At 36.3% G+C, this 24000-nt stretch overlaps 1 protein-coding gene across 8 annotated transcripts in view; it reads left to right on the plus strand.

Annotated features, from left to right (window-relative positions):
- Positions 1–2561: 2561 nt before the first annotated feature.
- Positions 2562–24000, plus strand: part of LOC132122824 (neural cell adhesion molecule 1-like) — a 105754-nt gene continuing 84315 nt past the window's right edge. For all 8 annotated transcript variants that reach the window (XM_059533266.1, XM_059533272.1, XM_059533267.1 and 5 more), the window contains exon 1: positions 2562–2850. In XM_059533266.1, the coding sequence (XP_059389249.1) occupies positions 2799–2850 (52 nt within the window). In that variant the 5' untranslated portion in view covers positions 2562–2798. The remainder of the gene's footprint in view (positions 2851–24000) is intronic.

The raw sequence follows: 24000 nt of genomic DNA on the forward strand, positions 1-24000 counted from the left end.
TAACTAACGAGTCAAATAATTATTGCGTGCTGTCAGGCACAATCCAAGGGAAAGTATTTTACTGTTCAGTTGGCTGCTCAGTAAGCTGATACCGAGACAGATTGTTTATCTGGGACGTGAGAATCTGTTGAGATTTGCAATCAATTTTGTTGCCCACTTTCAAGAAAAAATCTTTCAGTTCTTCCTGTGCTCTTGTAAAGGAACCAATCAAAGTTTCTATAGCTCTTATGGAAGACCTCACTCTGCACTTTGAATACGTTACATGTCTGTCCTCTACAGGAAAATATACCAAATTACAGGCTAGTGCTTGTAAGTAAATTATCTGACCAGCAGATGTCAGCAGATACAAAAGAAATCATCATTCAACGCTTTCACCTCTCCCACGCCAACTGCATGATTAATAATTTTATAAAAGACCTCACAGGAGAAAGAAATTAGACTACTTGTGTTAGAACAACTGTCAGACGCAGAAAGTAAATTATTAGTGTAGGAATGGGCATATTTAGCGTGACAGTTATGAATGCTATTGTCAACACTAATTTTCTCACCCAGACATGAAATGTGAGCTACTATTCTCTTACTTGAGGATTCATCAAACAAAACTTTGGCAGAAACATATGTCCCTTATCTATTAATGCCATCTGTACAACGCTTGCCAGTTCCACTGTGAAAATCCAAATAGAAGAGTTTCCAGTTTTTAAACTACTACAAGACTATCCTGAGAATTTTTATTTTAATTTTTAACTAAATTTATTTCCATTGTGCAATTTAATTTCAACATGCAATATGTTATGTATTATAAGTTACCAGTGTTGGGGGTAATGCATTACAAGTACAAGTAATACATACGGTAATAAAAAAACAAGCCCAGTCCAGGTGACCAAAAGAAATATATATATATATATTAACGGATTAATGCAATATTGTAATACTTTTAAAGTAATAAAAGACACCATAACAAATCCAGTGCATGTCTAATGTGAAAATGTTTTTTTTAACAGTAAGTATCAAAGTAGGCCTACTTTGTTTAGCTGCAACTGCAAAAATAGAACAATCACTTATTAATGTGCCAAGAATGAAAGAAACTGCTGTGCATGCGAACTGTCGATGTTTCAGAAAGTTCTGACGGTTATTACCACAGATCCGGATAACAGAAAGAGCAATTCAGCTTATTTTCAGACAGACGGAAATTTGGGAGGCAGAAAATAGGCACGCCTATTGAATTCTATGATGTACAAAGAAACAAACACAATGGCACAGGAACCACACAAAGAAGGTTACTATACCATGCAAGATGTCTCAAATGACAATGACACCCGCTTTTAATGACATGATTGCTCGTGGTGGTAATCTGATAGCCTTTGAGATCTTTACTAACAATGTAACATTGTCCAGGAATTGTACTCAAATTATGCTAAAGTGATGATAACCAAAATGAAGAAAAATGAGATAATGATGATGAACTATTTAGTTTCACTTTGCCTGTTTCAGGTTGTTTCCCATACATATTTTTTTTTATAAATATTTGTGTCTTTAATCTGCAAAATGCTATCTTAACCGAAAAAAATAAAGAAAAAATAATTTGCATAGAAATTGCAGTTGCAAATACATAATACAAAAAAAAAAATGAAATGATAAATTATTAATCATGTAATATATATGCCTACCTCAACTGTGTAAAGATATCTTGTGTTGAAGAAATATTTCTTTTTGGAATCAAATATAATCATGCAAATAATTCTTAATGTGTAATGCATGAGGACAATAACAAATCTACTGCCAGTTTTCACTTACACTAAAACAGTTGGCCAGCCCCTAAGCAAGAAAGGCTTTAAATTGGATACTTTTAGAAGATCATTGTTCTCCAAAAGTTCACCACAATTCTTTTCTAAAGCCACAGCGAAAAGTAGTTCCTCTTTAGCCCTGCATGGGATAGAGAGAGCTAGATAAAGGAAACATCAGTGAACTGATCCGTGAGGGAGATCATTATTTTCAGAATGACGAAATGGTGCGCCGCCTTTAGAGCATATTATCTACACCTCGCTATATTGAGGAGAGATGAATGGAAAAATATAGTGTATTTTACCATAGCATGACTGAAATTGGGGGGTGGGGGTGGGTATGGGGTTAGGGAGGAATCCGTCGAAGCTGTCTCCTCTTCATGTTGTTACAAATAATATTAGGGACTGAGTCACCATTCACTCGCGCTGTAGCCTGTCCTTCTCCCCACAATAACTATGACATTCTGCGTAATATCTCCACTTTTGTTGCACCAAGGGAACATTTTACAGATTTGGAAAAACACGAGAGTGGGTAAATAGTGACTATGTTCACCACTGCGTGAACTATACCTTTAAATAATCTTAATCTTAAATACTGTATGTGGAAAAAAGGGTTGTTTATATATGTCTTGCTTTCCCCCTCACACGCCTTACTCTTGGGAGTTCAGGTGAATGTGGTGGTCGTATTTCCAGGTTGGGTTCAGTGTGTTATTTGATTATGTCGCTGTCTTTCCTCAAAGGCGCTGCTGATTGGGCGGATTAATTCGCGTGCATCTCGAAGCGGCTTGTGCACGCGCTCTTGCCTCTCAGTCTCAGCGCGCGACATATGGGCACGCGAATTTAAACCGCAACAATATCAATATCGTCCAACGACCAGGATACTCGCGCATATTCGCATCCCGTCCAGAAAACTTCCTGGAAACTTCGCAGGCGTAATTTGACGGATTACAAATTCTTCATTTCAGGCACGGAAGACAAGAATTAACTGTCAACACACTGTTTCAAAAAGGGATTGCAATGTTTCCGAACAAGGCGATAATCTTGGTGCTTCTTTTCTTTGGCAACGCAGGTAGGATCGTGTTCAAGTGTTATGCAATAACCGCACACGAAATATAAACTGTTATATAATGAAGAGCTAAGGTTTTGTGCATTTTTCTGATTTGCATGCTACTTTTTATGGTCAGTGATGTGATGTAGGATGTCAGTGGCAGGTGCATCTGTGGACCTGTTCGAATTCTGTTGTGCTCATTGATCAACACCGTTGCATACAGTTTGTGAGAGGCAATGTGCTGTTTACATTACTATGCATGCCTGATAATTTAAGCATCCTTATAATACAGCTTATAGGGACTTTCCGGAGCTAATTTGCTAGACTAAATCCAGTGGGATTTGACAATGTTACCTGTCCTTTAACTAGACAAGATTATCTTAGCTAATATTATAAGCAGCCCTGTACTTGTGCTCTGAATTAAAACCTCGGTAAGACAGCATTGATTTAAATGGATCCTCAGTAAATCTTTATGGGACTGTGGTGGGATGAATTTTGGCAACCCACCTGCTGCACGAGCCGAGAAAGGTCCAATCAGCTTGTCTGGGAGGGAACTTTCTATATGTAATTGACCTTTTTTGTGTATTACCTCATGCAACTACATTGCAGCTATGAGAGGTGTTATCATTATTCTTCAAAATACATTTTAATGAAATGTAAGTTAATTCTTTTATTTATTTTGTTTATAAATGTTTGTGCTTAACCATTTATCAAGTACACTTGTCTGCTTACCACGTATTTGACCCAAATGTTAAAGTGTGTATGTAACGTTTGATTATCCGATGGGACACAAGTTTAGTTACAACACAATAGTGTTGGAAAAATGTGAGCAAAGTTTTCACAGAGCTTTATTTACACATTTAGATTTTCTATATTTTGCACTTCTGAATGTGTGTTCAGTAGTTCACATGTAAAATGAAACATTAACATTAATTGTGTTTTTCTAATTTAGTGATTAAAAAGGAGTTACAAATGTTTTAAATGCTATGTATCAATAAAATGACCAAACACTTAACATTTTACTATCAAATCACATGTAATATCAATTAATTGAGCTAAGACTGGGGAGTTTTCCACAATATCTTGCATTTCTGGGGCACACATGTTCCTGATCCTGATGAACGAAGGCCAAGACTGCAAGTGTATTGGGACTGTCCCTAAATCACCATGGAATCCTTATGGAATGTCCTGTAGGCTTTCAGCATTTTGGATTAATGAGTGAAATAAAATCAGTAGTTAACATTACTTAAAGAGACTTCCTTGTTTTATTCTACCACATAAATTTATATATTCCTCAGATGTGAGTTTTGAGTGTTGTTTCTACAAAAATAAGTCACTACTAAAAATTGTCTCTAATTTGTCAAATATGTAAACTCACATCCCTTGTACCTGTAGTCCTTAAGTAGCAATGTTTTAACAAGTTATGTTTAACTACTGAAAATGTGTGCTGGAAAGATAACAGTAATTTATGGTGTAGAAGAAAACACGAAAGCCTCTCAAAGTAATGTGAAACTTGCTTTGTTCATATACCAGTACACTCTTTGAAAAACCACAAGTTTTAAATATCTTATAATCCCTTGCCGTTTAGGATAACAGCTGTATTAATAAAACACTCAAAGGGTGAAGACGTGGTCACATTAGCGAAACTTCAGACAAAATTTGCAGGCAGAGTTGGCCCATTGTCAATTGTGTAGTGAAGCATCTCTTACTCAGAGGTCAAAGGGGTATGTAACAATGTGGTAAGTGAACTTAAACTTACTGTAATGCAACAGGCTATTGCTAGCAAGCGGCTAACCTATTGGTGGCTCTGTAGAACACAATATTTGTTCCACACATAGGGCACACCCCTAACCCCGCCCTGCCCTGCCCCCCAATGCCATCGTCCATCATGATGTTTCACTGTAGACATGGTTCAACCCTATTAGAGAATATAAAACAAATTATCATAATTTGTATTTTCGATTTTTGAAGATTCTCATTATAGATTAGAACAACATGAGAGTGAGCAAATGACAACACAATTTTCATTTAGGGTCTTTAAAGAGATCGATTGCCTGTATAATTATTTATTTACTTGCACCCCATTGTGATGGTTAAGAACTAGAAGTTCATGTTCTATAATTGCCTCTTCAAAACTTACCACCTACCACAGTGTCAGGGTGGTTTGGGTGGTTGCCAGGGCTTGCTATGTGTTTCCTAAGGTTTTCTGGGTGGTTGCTATGTGGCTGTTCACTAGTTCAAGTCAAAATAAAAGCCCATCCCCCAAGTCTCTGTGATGTTCTGCTCCCTATAGGTTCCTCCTCACATCTTACAGAGTTTTTGGGAATCATTCCAGTTAGCACAAACTTTACATGTGCAGTTTAAGGGTGTGTTCACACCTGTCTTGTTTGGTTCAACTGAATCAAACTCAAGATCGTTTCCCCTCTTTTTGCGGCTCTTATTGGCAGGTGTGAATACAGCAATCGCACTCAAGTGCGGACCAAACAACCATACCGAGACCCAGCGGAAGAGGTGGTCTCGGTCTGCTTCCAAATTAACTCTGTTACAGTTCGTCTAAGGTGTGAATATGACCTGACCTCGATCCAACCCAATTGCAGAAATCACGCTCAGAAACAGACAGCTCACGCTTACAGTGCCGTTGTTTGCATTTCATTGGATTAAATCACTTGTTTTAAAACCACAATACCTAAAAATGCATGCAAATGAGTTTTCGTGACCATGACACACAACAACGTGATGTTGAAGTTGATGATCCTGACTCGCCGTCTCATCATTGGACGTGCCTTTAGAAGGAAATGCATCTTTACAGATTACATAATAATAAGAGTTTTTGTTTTTGGATTTGAATTTTCATTTCGTAGTCATTTAAAGCTTTCTATAGATATTTTCCTTACAGACATGATGAATATATCCGCTAAGTTTTGGTGCATTTTTGTGAAGTTCTCCTGTTCAAATCCGAGACGGTAATGGGATCCTATTTGTTTTCTTTATTTTACAAAAGCACAATGTTTTCTTGATATTGTGAGTGCACACAAATAAAATAGACCCTTTACAGTTCTGAACAATGTATTATTTTTAGCTTTAATAGCAAAAATAATGGCGTATTTAATTTGTTTCCACTTCCACTCTCTGCACAAACGATTGGCTATGCGCCTAATAGCGCACTTATCTATGTTAAATGTTTAAACTAAGATTGTGATATATTTTAAGTATTTTATATCTATAGATTTTATTTCTTGGCAAGTCCTAATTACAACATGTATGACATTGTCTCATATAATGCTTATAAGTTTCTTCACAATTAGTTAGTATCTGATAAATCCAAATTAGTAAAAGAATAAAGATTGCACTATGAAAGATCTCCATGATTAGCCTGTTTTTGCAATTCCTGTTTTTCCCTGCTTGAGAATTTCTGTCCAATTAATAGATAACCTTAGCGCACGTAATTTTGTTTACAATTTCTGGTTCACTTGCAAAAAAAAGGGCATTGTGAAAGCGAACCACACCAAAACAAATAAATAAATCAACATTGTATTTGGTCCAGACCAAAGGAAGTGACCTAGCAGACTTTCCTGGTGTGAATACACCCTAATTATCAGTTATGAAATTTGATTAAGCAAAATGAGCAATATGAAACGTGATGCTTGCCATAGCATCCCCCACTCTTATGTCATTGTTTTGATGATAAGAGGAAAACAAATGGCTGTGTTCTAGGGATACTCTGGGACTTCATCAGTGTCTTTAGAGAGACAAGATGGGTGGAGCCCATTGGTAACATGATACACTTCCCCAGGCTGTGGGCTTGAGTCATCTTTGTGACGAAATCTCCTGACATACAGTTAAGCTCTCATTGGGCTATCAACTAGCTGTGGTAGAGATAGCCTGGCCCGACTCTGACTGCCTGGGCAAGACAAAAACAGTAGATATAACTGTATAACTGTGTAACCCACAGCGCCACCACTGATCTGGAAAAACGACAGACTGATCTCACATCCTCGCTGACTTTGTGGCCCAAAGAACATAGGATTTAACAGGACAGATGTTGCACTGACAGATCAATTTCCCTTGATCATTACTGCCGTACACCCACACAAACACGCACAGAGTGTTTGTCATGGACAAGTGTGATTAGAATCTGTCTCCTCATCGCTGATGAGATTTGCACGTCTGCATTTGATTTATCTTTCGAACAATGTTTATGTGTGCATTTGCAGTAGGTTCAAAAAGTGGATTTGCTATTTGAACTTAGTCTTAACCCATCTATCAACCTCAAGTTGTTCTAAACCTGTATGAATTTCTTTGTCCTCCTCAACATTACAGAAGATATTTTGAAGAATGTTCATAACCAGAACATTTCTGGTTTCCATTGACTCCAATTGTGTATTTATCTTTTTTCTTTTTTCTTTTGATTACCAGTATTGTAATATACTAATAACATATTTTCCTTACACCTTGAAAGCATTAGTGTTGTCACAATACCAAAATTATTGTTTCGATACCGATACCTAGTCAAGAATTGCGATTTCGATAATTTTTCGATACTTTTCCTGAAAAGGGAAAATACACTCAAATATCATTGCTGTGCTTTATTTTAAAACCAGGACAATATTCTAATCATATAACACACTAATAAATGAACATATGAACAGCAGATATATTAAACATTTGAACAAAATATGAAATATCAAAATATAAAAAATAAAATAGAGCATTGACATTCAAGGTAAAGAAAGAATAAATTTAGCAGCATTATCTCAGTTATCATAAGAAACATAAGAGTAATACATTTATCTTGATTCTGAACTTTGAATAATAATATGAACAGCGATTATATTAAACAATGTTTCTGAAGTCTTATTTTTCTGAAATAATATCAATTTAAGCAATGGCATTCAAAGAAAAAACAACAACAAAAAAAAAAATTAGCAGCAATATCTCAGATATTGTAACTTATACTGTCAGTTGTGCAACCTTTTCTTTCAGAGGAGAAAACTCAGCCAGTGAGCTTTAGTGAGCGTCATCTTTTTCTGCCAGTTGTGGACCGGCGGCCACAGTATCACTTGTGCTCGTATATGCTGCCTAGTGATGTGCGGGTCGGGTTTTTTTTTCCAACCCACGGGTCCCGCTTTTATGAAATTATTTGGCCCGCCCCAGCCCGCAAATAAAGTAACATTTTTTTACCCACCCCGACCCGCGCATCGGGGACATCACGGAAGATACGTTGCTACTAGACTCATATTTCTTGTTCACTGAAGTTCCTCCCTCGGCGCTATTAGCAGCGCATGCACAGCTCGTGAACAGCTCTGTGAACTGTTTCATCCTCTCAAAGAGTTACTCAAGATGTTACGGAGCATGTGATTTGTTGAATGTAGTGAACCCATAAGCCCTTCACTTCACTGAAAAACACAGACGTCCATAGGGAGGCACTGGAAGCGTGCGTTGCACACACCAACATAAAATACGTCTCTTACAAATCTGGAACGCAGTCATTCTTTGAAGTATCGATACTAATAAATTTAGGAATCGTGATGTTTTTAATTTCCGAGAATTGCGATACTATTGAAGTATCGGTGCACCGTGCAACACTAGAAAGCATACACCTTGAAGTCTATGCACATTAATAATAAATTTTCAGATAAAGTTTTATTTTTAATATGTTTAAAGGAAAAATTTACTCATTCATATTACTCGTATTCATAAATTTAATACATTTCCGTCAAACCTTATAACTTTAGAACTCTTGTTTTATAGGTAAAATTATGTCATATAGTCGTTAGGGTCTGCAGGGGTCCTCTCGATGATATATTTGTATTAATTTATTCTTTTATGTATTATTTATTTCAGGTTTTTTCACACCGACTTTGGCATACATGTTTAATACGTTTTTTTTTTTTTTTTTTTATAAAGCAGTGAAACTTTTTTTCGTAAAACATTTTTTATTAATTTTAATGTAGAGATGAAAAACACGCTCCTAGAAGAGCGTCATTGTAAGTATGATTTTTTAAAGGTTTATTTCTGACTTTATTTTGATAGGACAGTTAGTTGACGGGAAGCAGAAGTGGGAGAGAGAGAGGAGGGTCGGACTGGGAAAGGTCCATGAGCTGGGACTCGAACTTGGGACAGTCAAAGCACAATGGCATTGTGTGTTGGCACAATTACTTTTTATTGTATTTTAACACTTGATTTTGAAAATTAGATATGGATGATCCAGAGTCAATGACCCTGTTGTATAATAATATGTTTTACCTGCGTTTTTTTACCTGTGACTTTTTTTAGTCACACCTCATTGCAGATATGTTCACTGCAGTTAGAAATACCAAGGGTTCTTTTATGTTAAGCACTTTGAATTACCATTGTGTACAAAATGTGCTATATAAATAAACTTGTCTTGCCTTGCTTTGATTTGGCATTAAAAAGGTTAATCAGCAGTTAAGCCTTCTGATAAAAAACAAAAAACAAATGTTTTTTTTCCCATTAAGAAATAATAATAAAACAATCCAAATTAATTTTAATTCAGAAATTAAAAATATGTTCATATAAAATCTATATTCATGCCATGCAATTTTGATGTATTTATGAATAGGCTACTTACTTTTGAAAATGTATAGATCTAGACAACACAAGTTTATTGATCCTGTTGAATCATATAATATATGTTTATTTATCCTGGCATACTGTGTCTTAAAACTTTTTTCCCCAGGAGTCTTTCTTGGTGGACTGTTTCCATTTCAAGGTTCAGCCAGTGTAGTGATGGCATATGTCACTAAGATGGATAATCTGGGAAGGCCTTTAGGGGCAATGGCATGTTACGTTCAGCATTTCGACACCATTTGCTCCCCATATGTGCAGCTGAATCATTGAAACCATGAAGCCCTCAGTCGTGATTGTTCGGTACAGCAGAGATCACATGCTTATCCTGTTGTCTGACGTGTTGTGTCCCAATGGACAGTTTTAAACCTCCATGATCATTTCCCAGAGAGCTGCGACAGATGTTTAAAAAAGACATGGGGTATTACTGATGTTTATGCTATATATAATGACTTTATGAACTATATTTTCTGTGAAGGAATGACTTTCACAGTGATGCTGGATGACAGTAACATGGGCAGCAGTAAACACCAATGTTTGGGAGTGAGTTTTGCGGGACGTCCTGTTTGACTAAAAGGTTCCCTGGGATGTTGCTCTTCTGCTTGGCCTCACCTTTGATCATGAGTATTGCTGGCAGATTTAGGCCTGCAGAATGCTGGAGGAACAGCAGCACGTTCATGCTTAATGAGACCAGTCCTTTACCTTAACACATCCACTGTAATGAATGCTATTTATGACTTCTGTTTTTAAACGTGCTGTCAATGCTATATGTTTCCAAAATAATGGGTGGCTAAAGTGCTGTGGATTGTTGTTTTTATTCAGAAAGAGATTGTTGAAATGTCTGTCAAGGTTCGTGCACTTTGTTATGGATGTGGCCTGAAAGTGTTGGCCTGGAAACTGGCAAATAATTACCGTCAAGCTCTCAGTTTACTGTGATATCCTTCAATTCAGAGATTTTTAAGGGTGTGTTATGGATTATCATCAGTCAAAATACAATGCCCTGAAAAGCACTTAGTGGGAAAGGCAGATGGTTCTTAGGAAACAGATAGTCGTTTATTTTCCCAAATTTGTCCAGAAAGGTGCACTACCTACGAAAGTTTAGTCTCACCAAGGCTACATTTGTTTACAGCAAAAGCAGTAATTTTGTAAAAGAAATTGACAATTTGGATAAACTGTTTTCTATTTTAATATGTAATTTATTCTTGCGATGTTAAATCTGGATTTTCAGAATCATTACTCCAGTCTTCAGTGTCACATGATCCTTCAGAAATCATTCTAAAATGCTGCTCAAGAAACATTTCTTATTATCTTCACAGTTGAAAGTGGTTGTGTTACTAATAAGATTTCAACCAAAATATGAAGTATTTCAAGTTCACATCCAAAAGTATTCCACGTATTGCAGTCAAAAACATCAGTTTTGTGGCAGTAGTTTTTTTCTTTATTAATGGTTCTGATTTTTCACTGCCTTCTTCCCCTGAGGGCATGTTCTCTCTTTGCAGGGCTGGTGTTGGTGTACATTTTTTCTCTGGGCTTGATGTCTTTATATCATCAGTGTACTGCTAAAAATATTGAGAAACTGAATCAAGAAATGTAATTAGAGGCTGTATTTTGTTAGTGAATTACAGCTCATCACATACACGATTTGCATGTGAGCAATGTTGTGATTTTACACGTTTCAAGGGTCAGTCTTTTCAGTGCTTTTTTGGTTTGTTTTGCTTTTTTGCTTTTAAATTCATGTGGGCCTAGTTCTTCATTTAAAGTTATTTGTCCTTGCAGGCATTTAAAACACAAAACTTTATTGTCCAAAGGCAGCTACAATACTAACATTTAAATCATAATTTCTTCATTTCAGACATTCATAAATTTAGGGATGCATTGATCTTAACTTATCATAGCAGAATACAATGCTGATTTTTTAATGTATCTTATTTAAGCAAAAGACAAGAAAGAATGAAAATATGGTTAGCTGTTTTATTAGCCTATATTTTGATCTAAATTAAACTGTATTTCAAAACCTGAAGCAAAAACAGAACGGCCTGGCTTTAGCTTTGTGAAATTAGGCTAAATATACCAAACAGCAGATGGGCTGAATTCTACTTTATAAGAACAATATAAAATGCACTAAATATTAACAAGCTGCTGGATTCAAGAATATTAATCAGGTTGCACAGTAGTTCCATCTACTACCGGAGAACTTGGCAGTTCTTAAAAGCTGAAGAGTTCCAAAGGAGTTCCTGTTATTTGGACAGGAAAATACAACAAAGAATATAGTTTACATGTAGCGCGTCAATTCTGCATGGTATGCAAGACACTCTCTCTCTCTCTCTCTCTCTCTCTCTCTCTCTCACTCTCTCTCTGTCACTCTCTCTCTCTCTCTGCGTTTGTGTGAGACAAAGTGATGGCAAGCTGTGCATCTTTACACGACACTTTCAAATGCAGGTGCACCGCACATCCATTCAGATGAACTGAGAAATATCACAGATCACTTGACAGAGAATGAAACTCCGAAGTGCTCAGTGTTTGCTCAGTGCTCAGTGTTTGATGAGTAAAAATATATTTATGCTGAACTTATACTTCACATCCAACTCACAAACTGGCGAGTAAAATCTGAGAATTTATTAGCCAGTGGCTAATATTAGACATAATTTAGTGAGTGTTTTAGAGATGATAAAGAGTGATTTGCTTGCAATGTAGAGGGTTGACATTTGTGTCCTCGTAAACCATATATACCAGTACACACACACACACACACACACACACACACACACACACATCCCCTCTGCCTCTGTCTCTTGCTGTCCCCTCTTCTGTCTGTTTTCCCCCCTCTCTCTTTCTCTCACTTACAAGCACGTGCCACCCGAACACACTCACACTCACGCACAGACACACATACAGTATGGAGAGTTCAGTGTGTCTGGGTGACCTCCCCTGCCTGAAATGGCTCACACTTTTACTCTGCCAACAGAAGCTGGATGTGTCATGACCCCTGCTGTGTTGTCTTTTTTCTCCCGGATGTTTCATGTAGAGTTTGAGCAAAATGTCCACAGCCAGTCAGATCATCACAGACAAAGGAAATGCAATGAATGAATCAGAAAAATCTCATTTTGTGGTAATAAGCTCCCTATATTACTAGTACTAATGCTGATGCAGATATCAGTAGTATTACTCAGAAAGCAGCTCTTGTTGGGCTTCCTTAGGCTGATATTTCATCTCGGGGTTAATTTTTTTTTTGTTTCTATTGTGGCTGGCACTCTGGACCAGCAGGCAGCATTTTGAGGCACTCAATCAGAAATGTCCCTTCTGGTCTGATGGCAGAAGATTTGCAACGTCAGGCTGCAGAGAGTGCGTCATCCAGGACCCACAGCTTGAAGAGAACATGCATTAGTCTTTTGCTTGACTGCCTCAGTCCACCGCTCTGTAAATACATGATGACGGAACAGGGTCACTACAGCTTTTTTTCATTCTGATCTCCATCATCAAATATAGTTGAACAGAACTGCTGTAAAGCTTCAAGAATAATGCTTTTAGGTGAAGCTTATATTCGGTCTACACATTTTTTATCATGTGTTCATTAGTGGCGTTTGTTTAAAAGAAGATTTGAAAGTAAGTGGGAAACTCTTTGTTTACCATCATTATTCAAAATGTACTTTTGTGATCTGCAGTAGAAATAAAATCATACAGGTTCAGAACAACATGAGGGTGAGGTTCATTTTTGGGTGGTAATAGTCGCTACTATTACTATTTCTCACACTTGAAGTGTGCAACTTATGCGTGCTAAGGATGAACAATAGAATAGTTTTTGCCAAGACTTCTATATCGGCCAATTGTAGAATTTTTTTTTTCCTTTAAATGTTGTTATTGCCTGATAAGTTTTGCTGTTAAGTGTTGAAAGCGGGACCTTTATTTTGACAGTGCAGAGGATGCAGCCACTTGAACAGTTTACTGTCTTTATTTAACACTTCTGTCTAACTATTCAATTATTCTATATTCTGTTTAAATAATAATAATACGAAATAAATAAACAAAGAAAGAAAGTAAATGGTGTTTGAAAAAGTATTATAGTCTTAGTTTATTTTGTTTGTAGAAATGCTAAAATAGGGTTTCAAAATCAAGAAGTTTCCAATTTTAATTTTACAGGTTAATTTTTTTTATTAATCTTTTTTTTAATTGACAAAAATGTCAAGTTCTTTATAACAGTATATAATAACTATATATAATATAATTGAATAGTCTCTAAATTATTTCTAATTTGTTAAATATTATTTATTTTTAATTTGTTTATTTGTTATCTTTAAATTAAGTACTGAGATCGTGTGTCAGCCATTGGCCACACTGTTCTGTAAGATATTGAGATTGCCCATTAAAACCCTACTGGTTTACCACTACAGTACAATCATTTGTACAGTTATTCACAGAAATATAAACTCCCCACCCAGTGTGCCCTGATATATAAGTGTTTTATATATAAGCAAAATGAGCTTGGTAACTGAAATATGCCCAAATGAATTGGAATCGGATTCACACTGTAAACTTTTAAATTAGAATTTCAATTGAATCTGATTTTTTTGAGAGGGCCAGTGAGTTACCACCTAGCAACTACTCAGAACACCTCACCAACCACCTAGGAATGCCCTAAAAGTCATCCAGGACATCCTATCAACCACATAGCAATGTCTTATAAAGGACCTATGGCACCGCAGCATTTACACATCGAGTTTGGCATTTGCAGGCATGACTCACTCAATGCTAAATGTCTAAATATCAATGCCAGTTCAATAAATTCATGTTCATTAGGTTGGCAACTCATCTTCTCTAATAAAGCATCAATTAATTTAGCATGTGAGAGTTTCAGCAGACACACTGCTTGTTATTCTATAATTCGAACAAGAGGAATAGTTGGATGTGAGCATTGCTCCCAGCCACGGATCTGTTCTCTCTGATCATCTCTGTTCTGTCGTAATGAGAGCTCTGATAAACTCCCTCAGCTCAAAGAGTCAAGCTCGGAGTCTCACAGACCTGGACCAGGCAAGAGAAGGGATTCCTTGATTCTCCTTTCTCGTAAGACACTACATATATGAAGAAGAATGAAGTTGATCTGTGAATTTGAGCGTGCCGCTGTATGTGTTGGCATGAAGTATTGTGGCTGCCTACGGCTGGCGTGCGGGGAGGTGCCTCTCCACCATCTGTTGCCCTGTCACTAGATATGACACACGCTTCTTCCAGCAGCTTTTTCGCCACATAACAGCAGTTTTTTTGGCATATCATGTTGTATTCTATTGTGGCCCATTGATTTTTGCCTAAATCAATTCTGTTAGTTTGGTAGGCTTCACACATGAAGTTGGTTATTGAACACATAAAAGTGCCAGCTGGGTTGTTATTAATATCCATTCTGGATTAATATAATTAATTTAAATTAAAATTATATATATATATAAAGATACAGTTAGAAACACACATGCCAGGGTTGCAGAGATGTACTCTTTCTGTTCATGTTGGTTTATACCAACATTATTTTTATTTATGCTTTTTTACTATTTTGTTTAATGACTCTAAAATGTAATGTTGTGTTACCATCAAGCAAACAGTAATGACATATTTTGAATTAGTGTGAATATATTGTTTAAATATATTATTTTATAAAATATATGAACATTATATTTATATGTATCATATTGCTGTTTGAAGTTTTTCTTCTTTATTATGACATCAGGAAAGTTGTATCAACCTGATATTTTTTTTTTTTATTTATTCCCACCAAAAATGTTTTAATTAATTTTAAATCAAAAATTAAAAACATGATCATCAAAGATGTGCATCCAGTTCTTGAAGGCATGACAATCAAAAAAAATTATACATTAACTGAATTTCTGAGTGCCAAGTTGGCGTTTGAAAATGCCTTGAACCAAACTTGCCTTGAAAAAAACAAATTGTTCAGTTTTTTCTTTTTTGTCAGGAAAGGTCTAATGGCTAAGAAATGGAGACAGGGCCATCTGTTGCTAAAACTGAACACAGAAGTTGACAAGAGTTGCAGGTGCTGAATGCTGCATTTTGTGCTCTCACAATGAGATTAGGGGCCTTGTTACTCCCACAGCTACAGCAGGAGAAAATGAGGTTACAACAGATATAAAACTGAATAACTGCATGTATCGATTGACTGAATCGTTTGTCACTGTTCTTGGCTTCCTTTTAGGTCATCTTTGTGCTGGTGCCTAACATTTTGCTGGGCTTTTGTTTAGTAGATCTGATTTAAGATAGTTTAGGGGTATTTCTTGGTGCATGTGATTTGCCTGAGAGCTGAGAAGACAGACTGGGGTGGATTAGCATAATTAGGAATGTCTTGGATTAATGAGATACGTCCCTCATGCACTTGATGTATGAAAAAACACTCTGTGATACTAATTGTTTGTAGAGTTGTGGAAGAACAACGTGCTAAAGAATATCAATATTAATCAGTGATTACGTTGCTGGGATTCCCAGAATTTCTGCTTATTTACAGTATAGGAGTTAAACATGTATATTAAACAATTATTTCAAATCTAAAATGTATATGCCAAATATAAAATTTATATTAGATCCTCCAAAGTGACATTTGCGAAAAACAAAACCTTTTTTTTACATGCACAATCATATTTAATAAAAATAAAAAAGAACGAAAGAAATGATATAATGCATAAAATTATTTAAATTAAACAACAATTATTGGAGTATGTATGAAAATACTACTTCAGTCTATTCCATGTTTATTTTAAAAATTACATGTTTATTTCAGTGTGTTACTTGCCATTTATTTGTAATTATTTGTGAATAATTATTTTTCATGTAAGGCTCTGCATTCTTCATTCATTACAGTGGATAAAAGTATCTAGATGAGTTGGTCAACCTTACTAATTAAACTATAGGTTGGACAACTAATTGGCTACCTATACCTGAACCCCACCAGGTTTCTTAACCAGCTTAACCAGAAAGACTTTGTTGGTCAACAAAAGAAAAAAGCAAAAATGCAGAGGAGAATGAAATGGTTGTTACTTCTATTAATGAAATGGTTGTTACTTCTATTAAGTGGACATGGTTTGTATTATAAGTCCAACACCAAGCAGAGAACATTCTGAAACCTCTGTCATCTGGCAGCATAAAAAGCCAAAAGATGAAAGCCTAACAACATCCACTTTAAGTGAATAATTAAAAAGAAATACCATAAAGTACCTACTACCTAAGTATCAAAGAAAATAATCAACCGATATGAAGAATATATCATTTGAAAGTATTTAATTCATTTTAGTACATGTCCCTTTGGAATACTTGATTCTGATTGGTCAATTGCTGCACTGGGAGAAGTTTTTGTGTATTTAATTAATGGTAAATGATTCCATGTCTCTCATAAGACTCTACAGTGTCTTTTCTCATATAACAGAACTCAAATCAATTTTTCATGCATATTTCATTATTTATTTTGCTAAGTGGGTATGTATAATAAGCTGGATAATATGTAGTCATCTCATCATTATCCCCAAATATGCCCCTTCATTAGGATGTAAGAAACCCTTGTCTGGTTTATTTACTAATGAAAGGCTGACTGTAGATTATCCCTTAAAGGCAGGGTAGGTAATACATGTATAAACAACTTTCTTTCAAATTTGTTTAAACTTTCTATATATATCAATGCATAATTAAAATGTAAGTTCTCTGATAAAAAGAGTATAAAAATCGAGTGACTCTAGACCGTTTAATCTGTATTAAACACAGCTCATTATTTCCATTTTGGGACGAAACATAGGATTGGCTTAGGCGACTGTCACTCTCTCGCAACCATGGTAGCCACCCTTTTGCCACACATTACCTGCCCACTTGCGCGTGCACGTTTGATTTGAGGAATTCAACAGGCACGGATCCTAGGAATACCAAAACAATGGCAGAGAAACAGCAAGCAAAATTCACAGTACCAGCCTATGCAGTTAGTGAAGGCAAACCAGGCAAAAAAAAGGAAGACAGTAACAGTACAAGAAAAGGCAATGAACAAAAAGTCTTTGGATAAACAAAGAAATAAAATGGGAGTTTATATCGGCGTGGCTTTCCAGCGATGGCGAGAACTGAGGGAACTCAAAGGGCTGAAAAGTGACTCCTTGATGGCTTTATATCTGCTGGACAGGTAAATCTTTCTTTTTGTATTTTGATCATACATATTTTTTTCATGAAGCATGTGTCATTAGCACACGTAGCTGCGTAATATAGCTAACATAACATTACTTAGCGAGCCGTAGTAGAGGCTTTGGAAGGAGCCCAGAAGGGAGGGGGTGGAGTGAATGGAAATAATGAGCTGTCTTTAATGATGAGCTGTCGTGAGAGGTCTACAGACACTCGATTTTTATACTTTCTTTTTCAGAGTACTTACATTTTAATTATGTATTGATATATAAATAAAGTTTAAACAAATTTGGAAAAAAAGTTTTTTATACATTTTTTTACCTACCCTGCCTTTAAATATTATCTAAAAATAAGCATTACCACATGGATATATCAAAATGACTCATCATGCAATATAAGATTTTGGTCATACCAAATCATATTCGTGTAGATTCTGTCTCACCCACCTTACTTTGTGTGGTTTAATGATGAAGCGAGAAATAAAGCTCCAAAAACCAGATTAACAAAATTTATGGTGGCTGGGGAATCCACATTTAGCATTTCTAATCAAGATCATGGTCTAATTTCTTTTCAGGCATCTGGAACTGTTTCAGAAGTAGGATTTATTTGTTCTCCGACAGCATTAGCTCAGCGCTCACAGTACTGTGTTAAGCAGAAGCTAAGCCATAAATATTCTGGATTGCCAAAATTCCTCAAAGACACTTTAAGGATGGATAAAAATGACACTGTTTATACACGGTTTCGTAATTCCTTGGCTGCCGGTTATTCCCCCCTTCTATTCGATAACAATTCGCTCTTTCCTCCACTTTTAAATATGGCACTTAATCATCTTGAAATAACGTCTGAGGTGACAAAGAAATGAGCAGCAGAGGAAATGGAACGAGCCTCGTGACAATGAACAGATTTCACTGGTTGAAATGACATTTCGTAAATTACTTTCGATGATTTTTCCTCCCACATCTCCGCAGCATCTCCTCCATACGGATGCACAGGACATCTGAATGCAGACGTACAGTTATTTGGAGCCAGACGGAGAGAACTCAAGTCATCACCTCTTTTGAATAGACGCCCACCACTTTGTTCTCCATGATATTTGAAACTGTGCCTTGGGAAAGTAGACAGTGCTTCTGTGCTGACATGTGGGCTTGGAATCAAACAGCATATTAAGTAGTTCATGAAGAGATGTTCATGTGAACTCTCACTCGGGGGTCAGTGGGGGCAGCGTCTTTGCGCCCCAGCCCGGGTCATGGATTGTCATTTAACCCAAGTGCTCTTAAACCTCGGAGGTTTCAGACTCATTTTGACAGTTTTAATTTCCCCAGCTCATCAGCTAATTTGCACATTAATTTTATGTGTTATGGCAAATGGCAGATAGCAGCATATTGAGATGCATTGGTTCATCAAAGCATCCAACCAACTTTAAATGTGTGTGTGTGAGACATTTAAAAAATCCCATTCAGCGTCTCTCAAAGGGAGGTCAAAGGATTTTTTTTTTTTTTATGCAGGGTGAATGTACTGTTTTGTCACTAATATAACAATGGGTCTAGATTCATTGATTTTCCAGCTGCGTATTAGTGTTGAAAGTGTCAGTGCTTTAAGATAAAGAACATACATTCACAAAAATGGGTGAATTTCCAATTTCAAAGAAGCCTTGCATAATTGGGCTATTTTCAAGTTCACCTAAAACAGATCATAAGCATTTTATGAGGAGCATTCAAAACCAGCTAGATGGAGTGAAACAAAACATACGATTTTAAAAACTATGAAGTTGACATACCATGCTACAGTCATGACAAAAAGCCTTTAAGGTGATCACCATGCAAAATTAATCACACTGAATGCATAACATGATGTTATCAATCAAATTAATGTGAAAGAGTCTTGTTGATATTTTTCTTTGACCTTGTGATGTTTTATCAGAATGTTGTAATTCAATCTTCTGATGAAAATGGTGACTTAAAAGTACAGTATACCAGACCAATCAGTATACCAATAATTTAGTCAACTTAAATCCCATCACTCCACAGTCAACTGCAAGCTCGCTTTAGTTTTAGTGTAGCTCCTAAATCTCAAAATCCAGTCAATAACCAATGGATACAGCCAAGTATGCCTGGGAGATATGGAGCAAAAAATATATCTCAATATATTTTGCTATATCTCGATATACTATATATATCTCGATATCTTTATAGGAAAAATAACCCCCCAAAAACTACTGCAAAAACAAATATGCCAAATATTACATGTTTAGGACCCTATGAAATGTTTTATTTTTTTCTTCACCATATGTTTTATTGTTACGTAATTCTGTGTTTAAGCATGTGTAATTATTTAAATGCATAAAAACAACTTAATTAGTTAAAAAACCTTAAAATAGCCTTATGTGAAATGTTTTTTTCCCTTCAGAAATTCTGTGTATTTAAATTTTTCTGGTTATCAAATGAAGGCATAAAACATTCATTTAATTTATCTTTTATTTAAAATTAAGCAAAATTAATTTTTTGGTAAACAAATGGGATTTACTATTAAAAATTAAACATGGAAGAAATGTTGTGTGATTATTCCTTAAAAAATTATGTTCGTTTCATTTTAATAGTAGTACGTAGTAGTGGACTATGTATGTACATTCTGCTGAACAATAGTAATAGATTTCTGGCAAATACTTTTTTGACGGGTTTACCGTTACAGTTCTGTGTATGTGATACTACAGTCTATGATGTGATATGACGCTAGTTTTACTCAAATAAAACGGTCAAAAGCTCATGAAGTGACTCTCAGTGCAGTTCTGGAGATGTTCCTCATGTGTTCACGTCTTTATTAGTGAGAGGAAAGACGCTGAAATGACCGCGAGCGTCACGCGCGCTTCCGTGTGTTTAATGAATGAAGACGCGCTTCTGCGCCATTCATTAACACAGACACGCAGATTCATATTTAAATAGACTTTTCCAGGTTAATAGTTGCAGATATTAGTCCATATCGCGATTTGATGTAAGTGCATGACCTACTTTTGATTAATTCATTCAAAATTTGACAAATTCCATGATATTCCGCGTTAAACTGTAAATTCCGTTTTTATGACTGGATTCCGCGATTCCGTCCGCGTTTTCTGCATCGCGGAAATCATTGGGCCCTAGAGTAGACATCTGCCTGCACCCAAAATTTCAACATTCTGGTCCCCGAGCCACTTAGTTATCACTTTTGCCTTATGGCACGGTGCTCCATCGTGCTGGAAAATGCATTGTTCTTCACCAAACTGTTGTTGGATTGTTGGAAGAAGTTGCTGTTGGAGGGTGTTTTGGTACCATTCTTTATTCATGGCTGTGTTTTTGGGCAGAATTGTGAGTGAGCCCACTCCCTTGGATGAGAAGCAACCCCACACATGAATGGTGTCAGGATGCTTTACTGTTGGCATGACACAGGACTGATGGTAGCCTCCAAACAATCGGAAAGGGGCTTCATCAGAGAATAGGACTTTGCCCCAGTCCTCAGCAGTCCATTCACTATACTTTCTGCAGAAGATCAATCTGTCCCTGATGTTTTTTTTGGAGAGAAGTGGCTTCTTTGCTGCCCTTCTTGACACCAGGCCATCTTCCAAAAGTCTTGGCCTCACTGTGCGTGCAGATGTGCTCACACCTGCCTGCTGCCATTCCTGAGCAAGCTCTGCACTGGTGGCACTCCGATCCCACAGCTGAATCCTCTTTAGGAGACGATCCTGGCGCTTGCTGGGCTTTCTTGGATGCCCTGAAGCCTTCTTTACAAGAATTGAACCTCTTTCCTTGAAGTTCTTGATGATCCTATAAATTGTTGATTTAGGTGCAATCTTAGTAGCCACAATATCCTTGCCTGTGAAGCCATTTTTATGCAATGCAATGATGGCTGCACGCGTTTCTTTGCAGGTCACCATGGTTAACAATGGAAGAACAATGATTTCAAGCATCACCCTCCTTTTAACATGTCAAGTCTGCCATTCTAACCCAATCAGCCTGACATAATGATCTCCAGCCTTGTGCTCGTCAACATTCTCACCTGAGTTAACAAGACGATTACTGAAATGATCTCAGCAGGTCCTTTAATGACAGCAATGAAATGCAGTGGAAAGGTTTTTTTGGGATTAAGTAAATTTTCATGGCAAAGAAGGACTATGCAATTCATCTGATCACTCTTCATAACATTCGGAGTATATTCAGATTGCTATTATAAAAACTTAAGCAGCAACTTTTCCAATTTCCAATATTTATGTAATTCTCAAAACTTTTGGCCACGACTGTAGATATTCTGGCGTCTGCATTTTTGCCAAAGGTAGACTGTTGCAATGACAAAGAGCACACGGCTGATTCTCTTTCGTCTCATATGATACAATGCATGTACTGTATATAACATTTTTCTAGAAATATTTTTTCCCCACTAATGAACATTTGTGCCGCCCTCTAATTAACATTTCCAGCAGCAGGAACACCTACAGTACTAGTATGTTTAAAACTGTGCAGGTTTTATAGTTTCTGCAGTCGACGATATTAAAGATGTTTTAGGCTGTTTTAACCGAAAGGCAGCATTTCCACATTTCCATTTTTACAGCCATGTTGAACATTAAATTTTCTCCCTTTTAGTTTCCTACTGCTGCTCCATCTCCTCACCCTAGTTTGGACTTTTTTTTTGCTTTTTTGTTGTTAAGTGTGTGACTCCAGTCTCTTAATTTGGCTCAGTTCATTGTGAAGGCGGATGGAAATCTGTACATTTTAAGAAAAGCTCTGCTATTTCTGTGGTTACATTTCAGTGCAACATTTCAATGGTTAAATATATTAGTACAGTAGCATTTAAGTGGTAAGATACTTCAGACAGGAACTTCTGTATTGAGTTATTTCATTCAGTTATTAAAGTAGCAATTTGAGTTGATGAAGTGCTCAGAAACATTGCATACAGTAATAGCCCTTAGACCCGCTCTTATAATATATTATGTCAGAGCTTAGTATTATATGCAAATGCCTAGATGAAATGGAAATGATTGGAAGAGAGAATCCATATCTTTATGGAAAGTAACAGTGATATAAGAGAGTTTTGCAAAGTCTCTTAAGTAAAGGGTTTGCCCCCTCTCTGAGGTCTTTACTAATATAGATTCAGTGCCGACTCAGAATATGAGTCATACGTTTAGACATCCTACTAGTTTGATTTACCATTGTAGGTTTTACTAGGAATGCATGATATAACAAAAAATTGTATCTCAATATTAATGTTCAGAAATGTTTACTGCAAAAACAAACAAATTAAAAAAAAAAATTCCATAGTAAATAAGTTTATAACAAGGCACGCTTCTATTTAAAACATTGGAAGTCATTAAGATACTACTTTTTTATTTTATTTTATTTTATGCAGCAAAGACACATTAAATGTATTAAATTTAAATAAATTATATTTCACAATGTTACAGTTAAATAATATTTTGCATTATTACAATTTTACTGTATTTTGAACAAATAAACGCAGCCTTGGTGAGCATAAGAGACTTCTTTCAAAAGCATAAAAAAATTATCAACCCCAAGAGACTTCTTTCAAAAGCATAAAAAATTTATCAACCCCAGACTGTTGAAAAGTAGTGTAATATTTACAAAATTCACTATGTTGTTTAAAGAGCAAGTCATACGGGTTTTCAAAACAAACCAAAAAAGTTTCTGCGGTTTGTAACATAGCTATCCTTCAGTGTAAACCGTCTGCAAAATTGTTAATCAAACAAGTGCATGATATATAAAAGAGCATCTTTTTTTTTTACAAGTAACCATCCGGAGCAAAATCTTAATTATGGTAATGGGGGATTCGTTTCCGATTGTATACGGAAAGACCAATCACAACAGACTTGGCCAGCTGACCAATCAGAGCAGAGTAGGCTTATGAAAGGGAAGGGTTTACAGACCTTAAGCCCAAAAATGCTTCGACTGAATCGTTTAGTCCATTAAAAAAATGATTCTGATATTAAATATATATTCTGAGAAAATTACAATGTTTCTTGTCTTGGATGCATTTAAATATGTTGTTGGGGTCTCCAACACATTATTAGGACACTTTAAAATACCATATGACTTGCTCTTTAAAAAGTGTTGAATATGTTGTGAATATCTGACATATTGTCCAGTCCTAATCTGTACTGTTTTGCTATACCATCAGACAGCACCTTGTAAAACAAACTGGCCCAAATGTGATTTTCTGCAGTTAAGAGGCTTTCACAGTATCCCACGTACAGTGGCTGCCCACTCATAGCTCGCTTCGAAGAAATCCTCTCACAGTCAGTCCAATGTCTCTTTGGATTTGGATCAGCAATTTACCACCAGTTGATTCCCTCACTGGTCAGGTCTGAGCTTGTATCATGTATCAGGGGGACTTGGTTCTATCTATCAGTAGTTGATTGGATGGAGGCAGAACTGAAGCGAGCTTGAGTGGAAAATCCACCAT

This window comes from Carassius carassius, chromosome 41 (assembly GCF_963082965.1).
Source record: "Carassius carassius chromosome 41, fCarCar2.1, whole genome shotgun sequence".
Taxonomy (NCBI): Eukaryota; Metazoa; Chordata; class Actinopteri; order Cypriniformes; family Cyprinidae; genus Carassius; species Carassius carassius.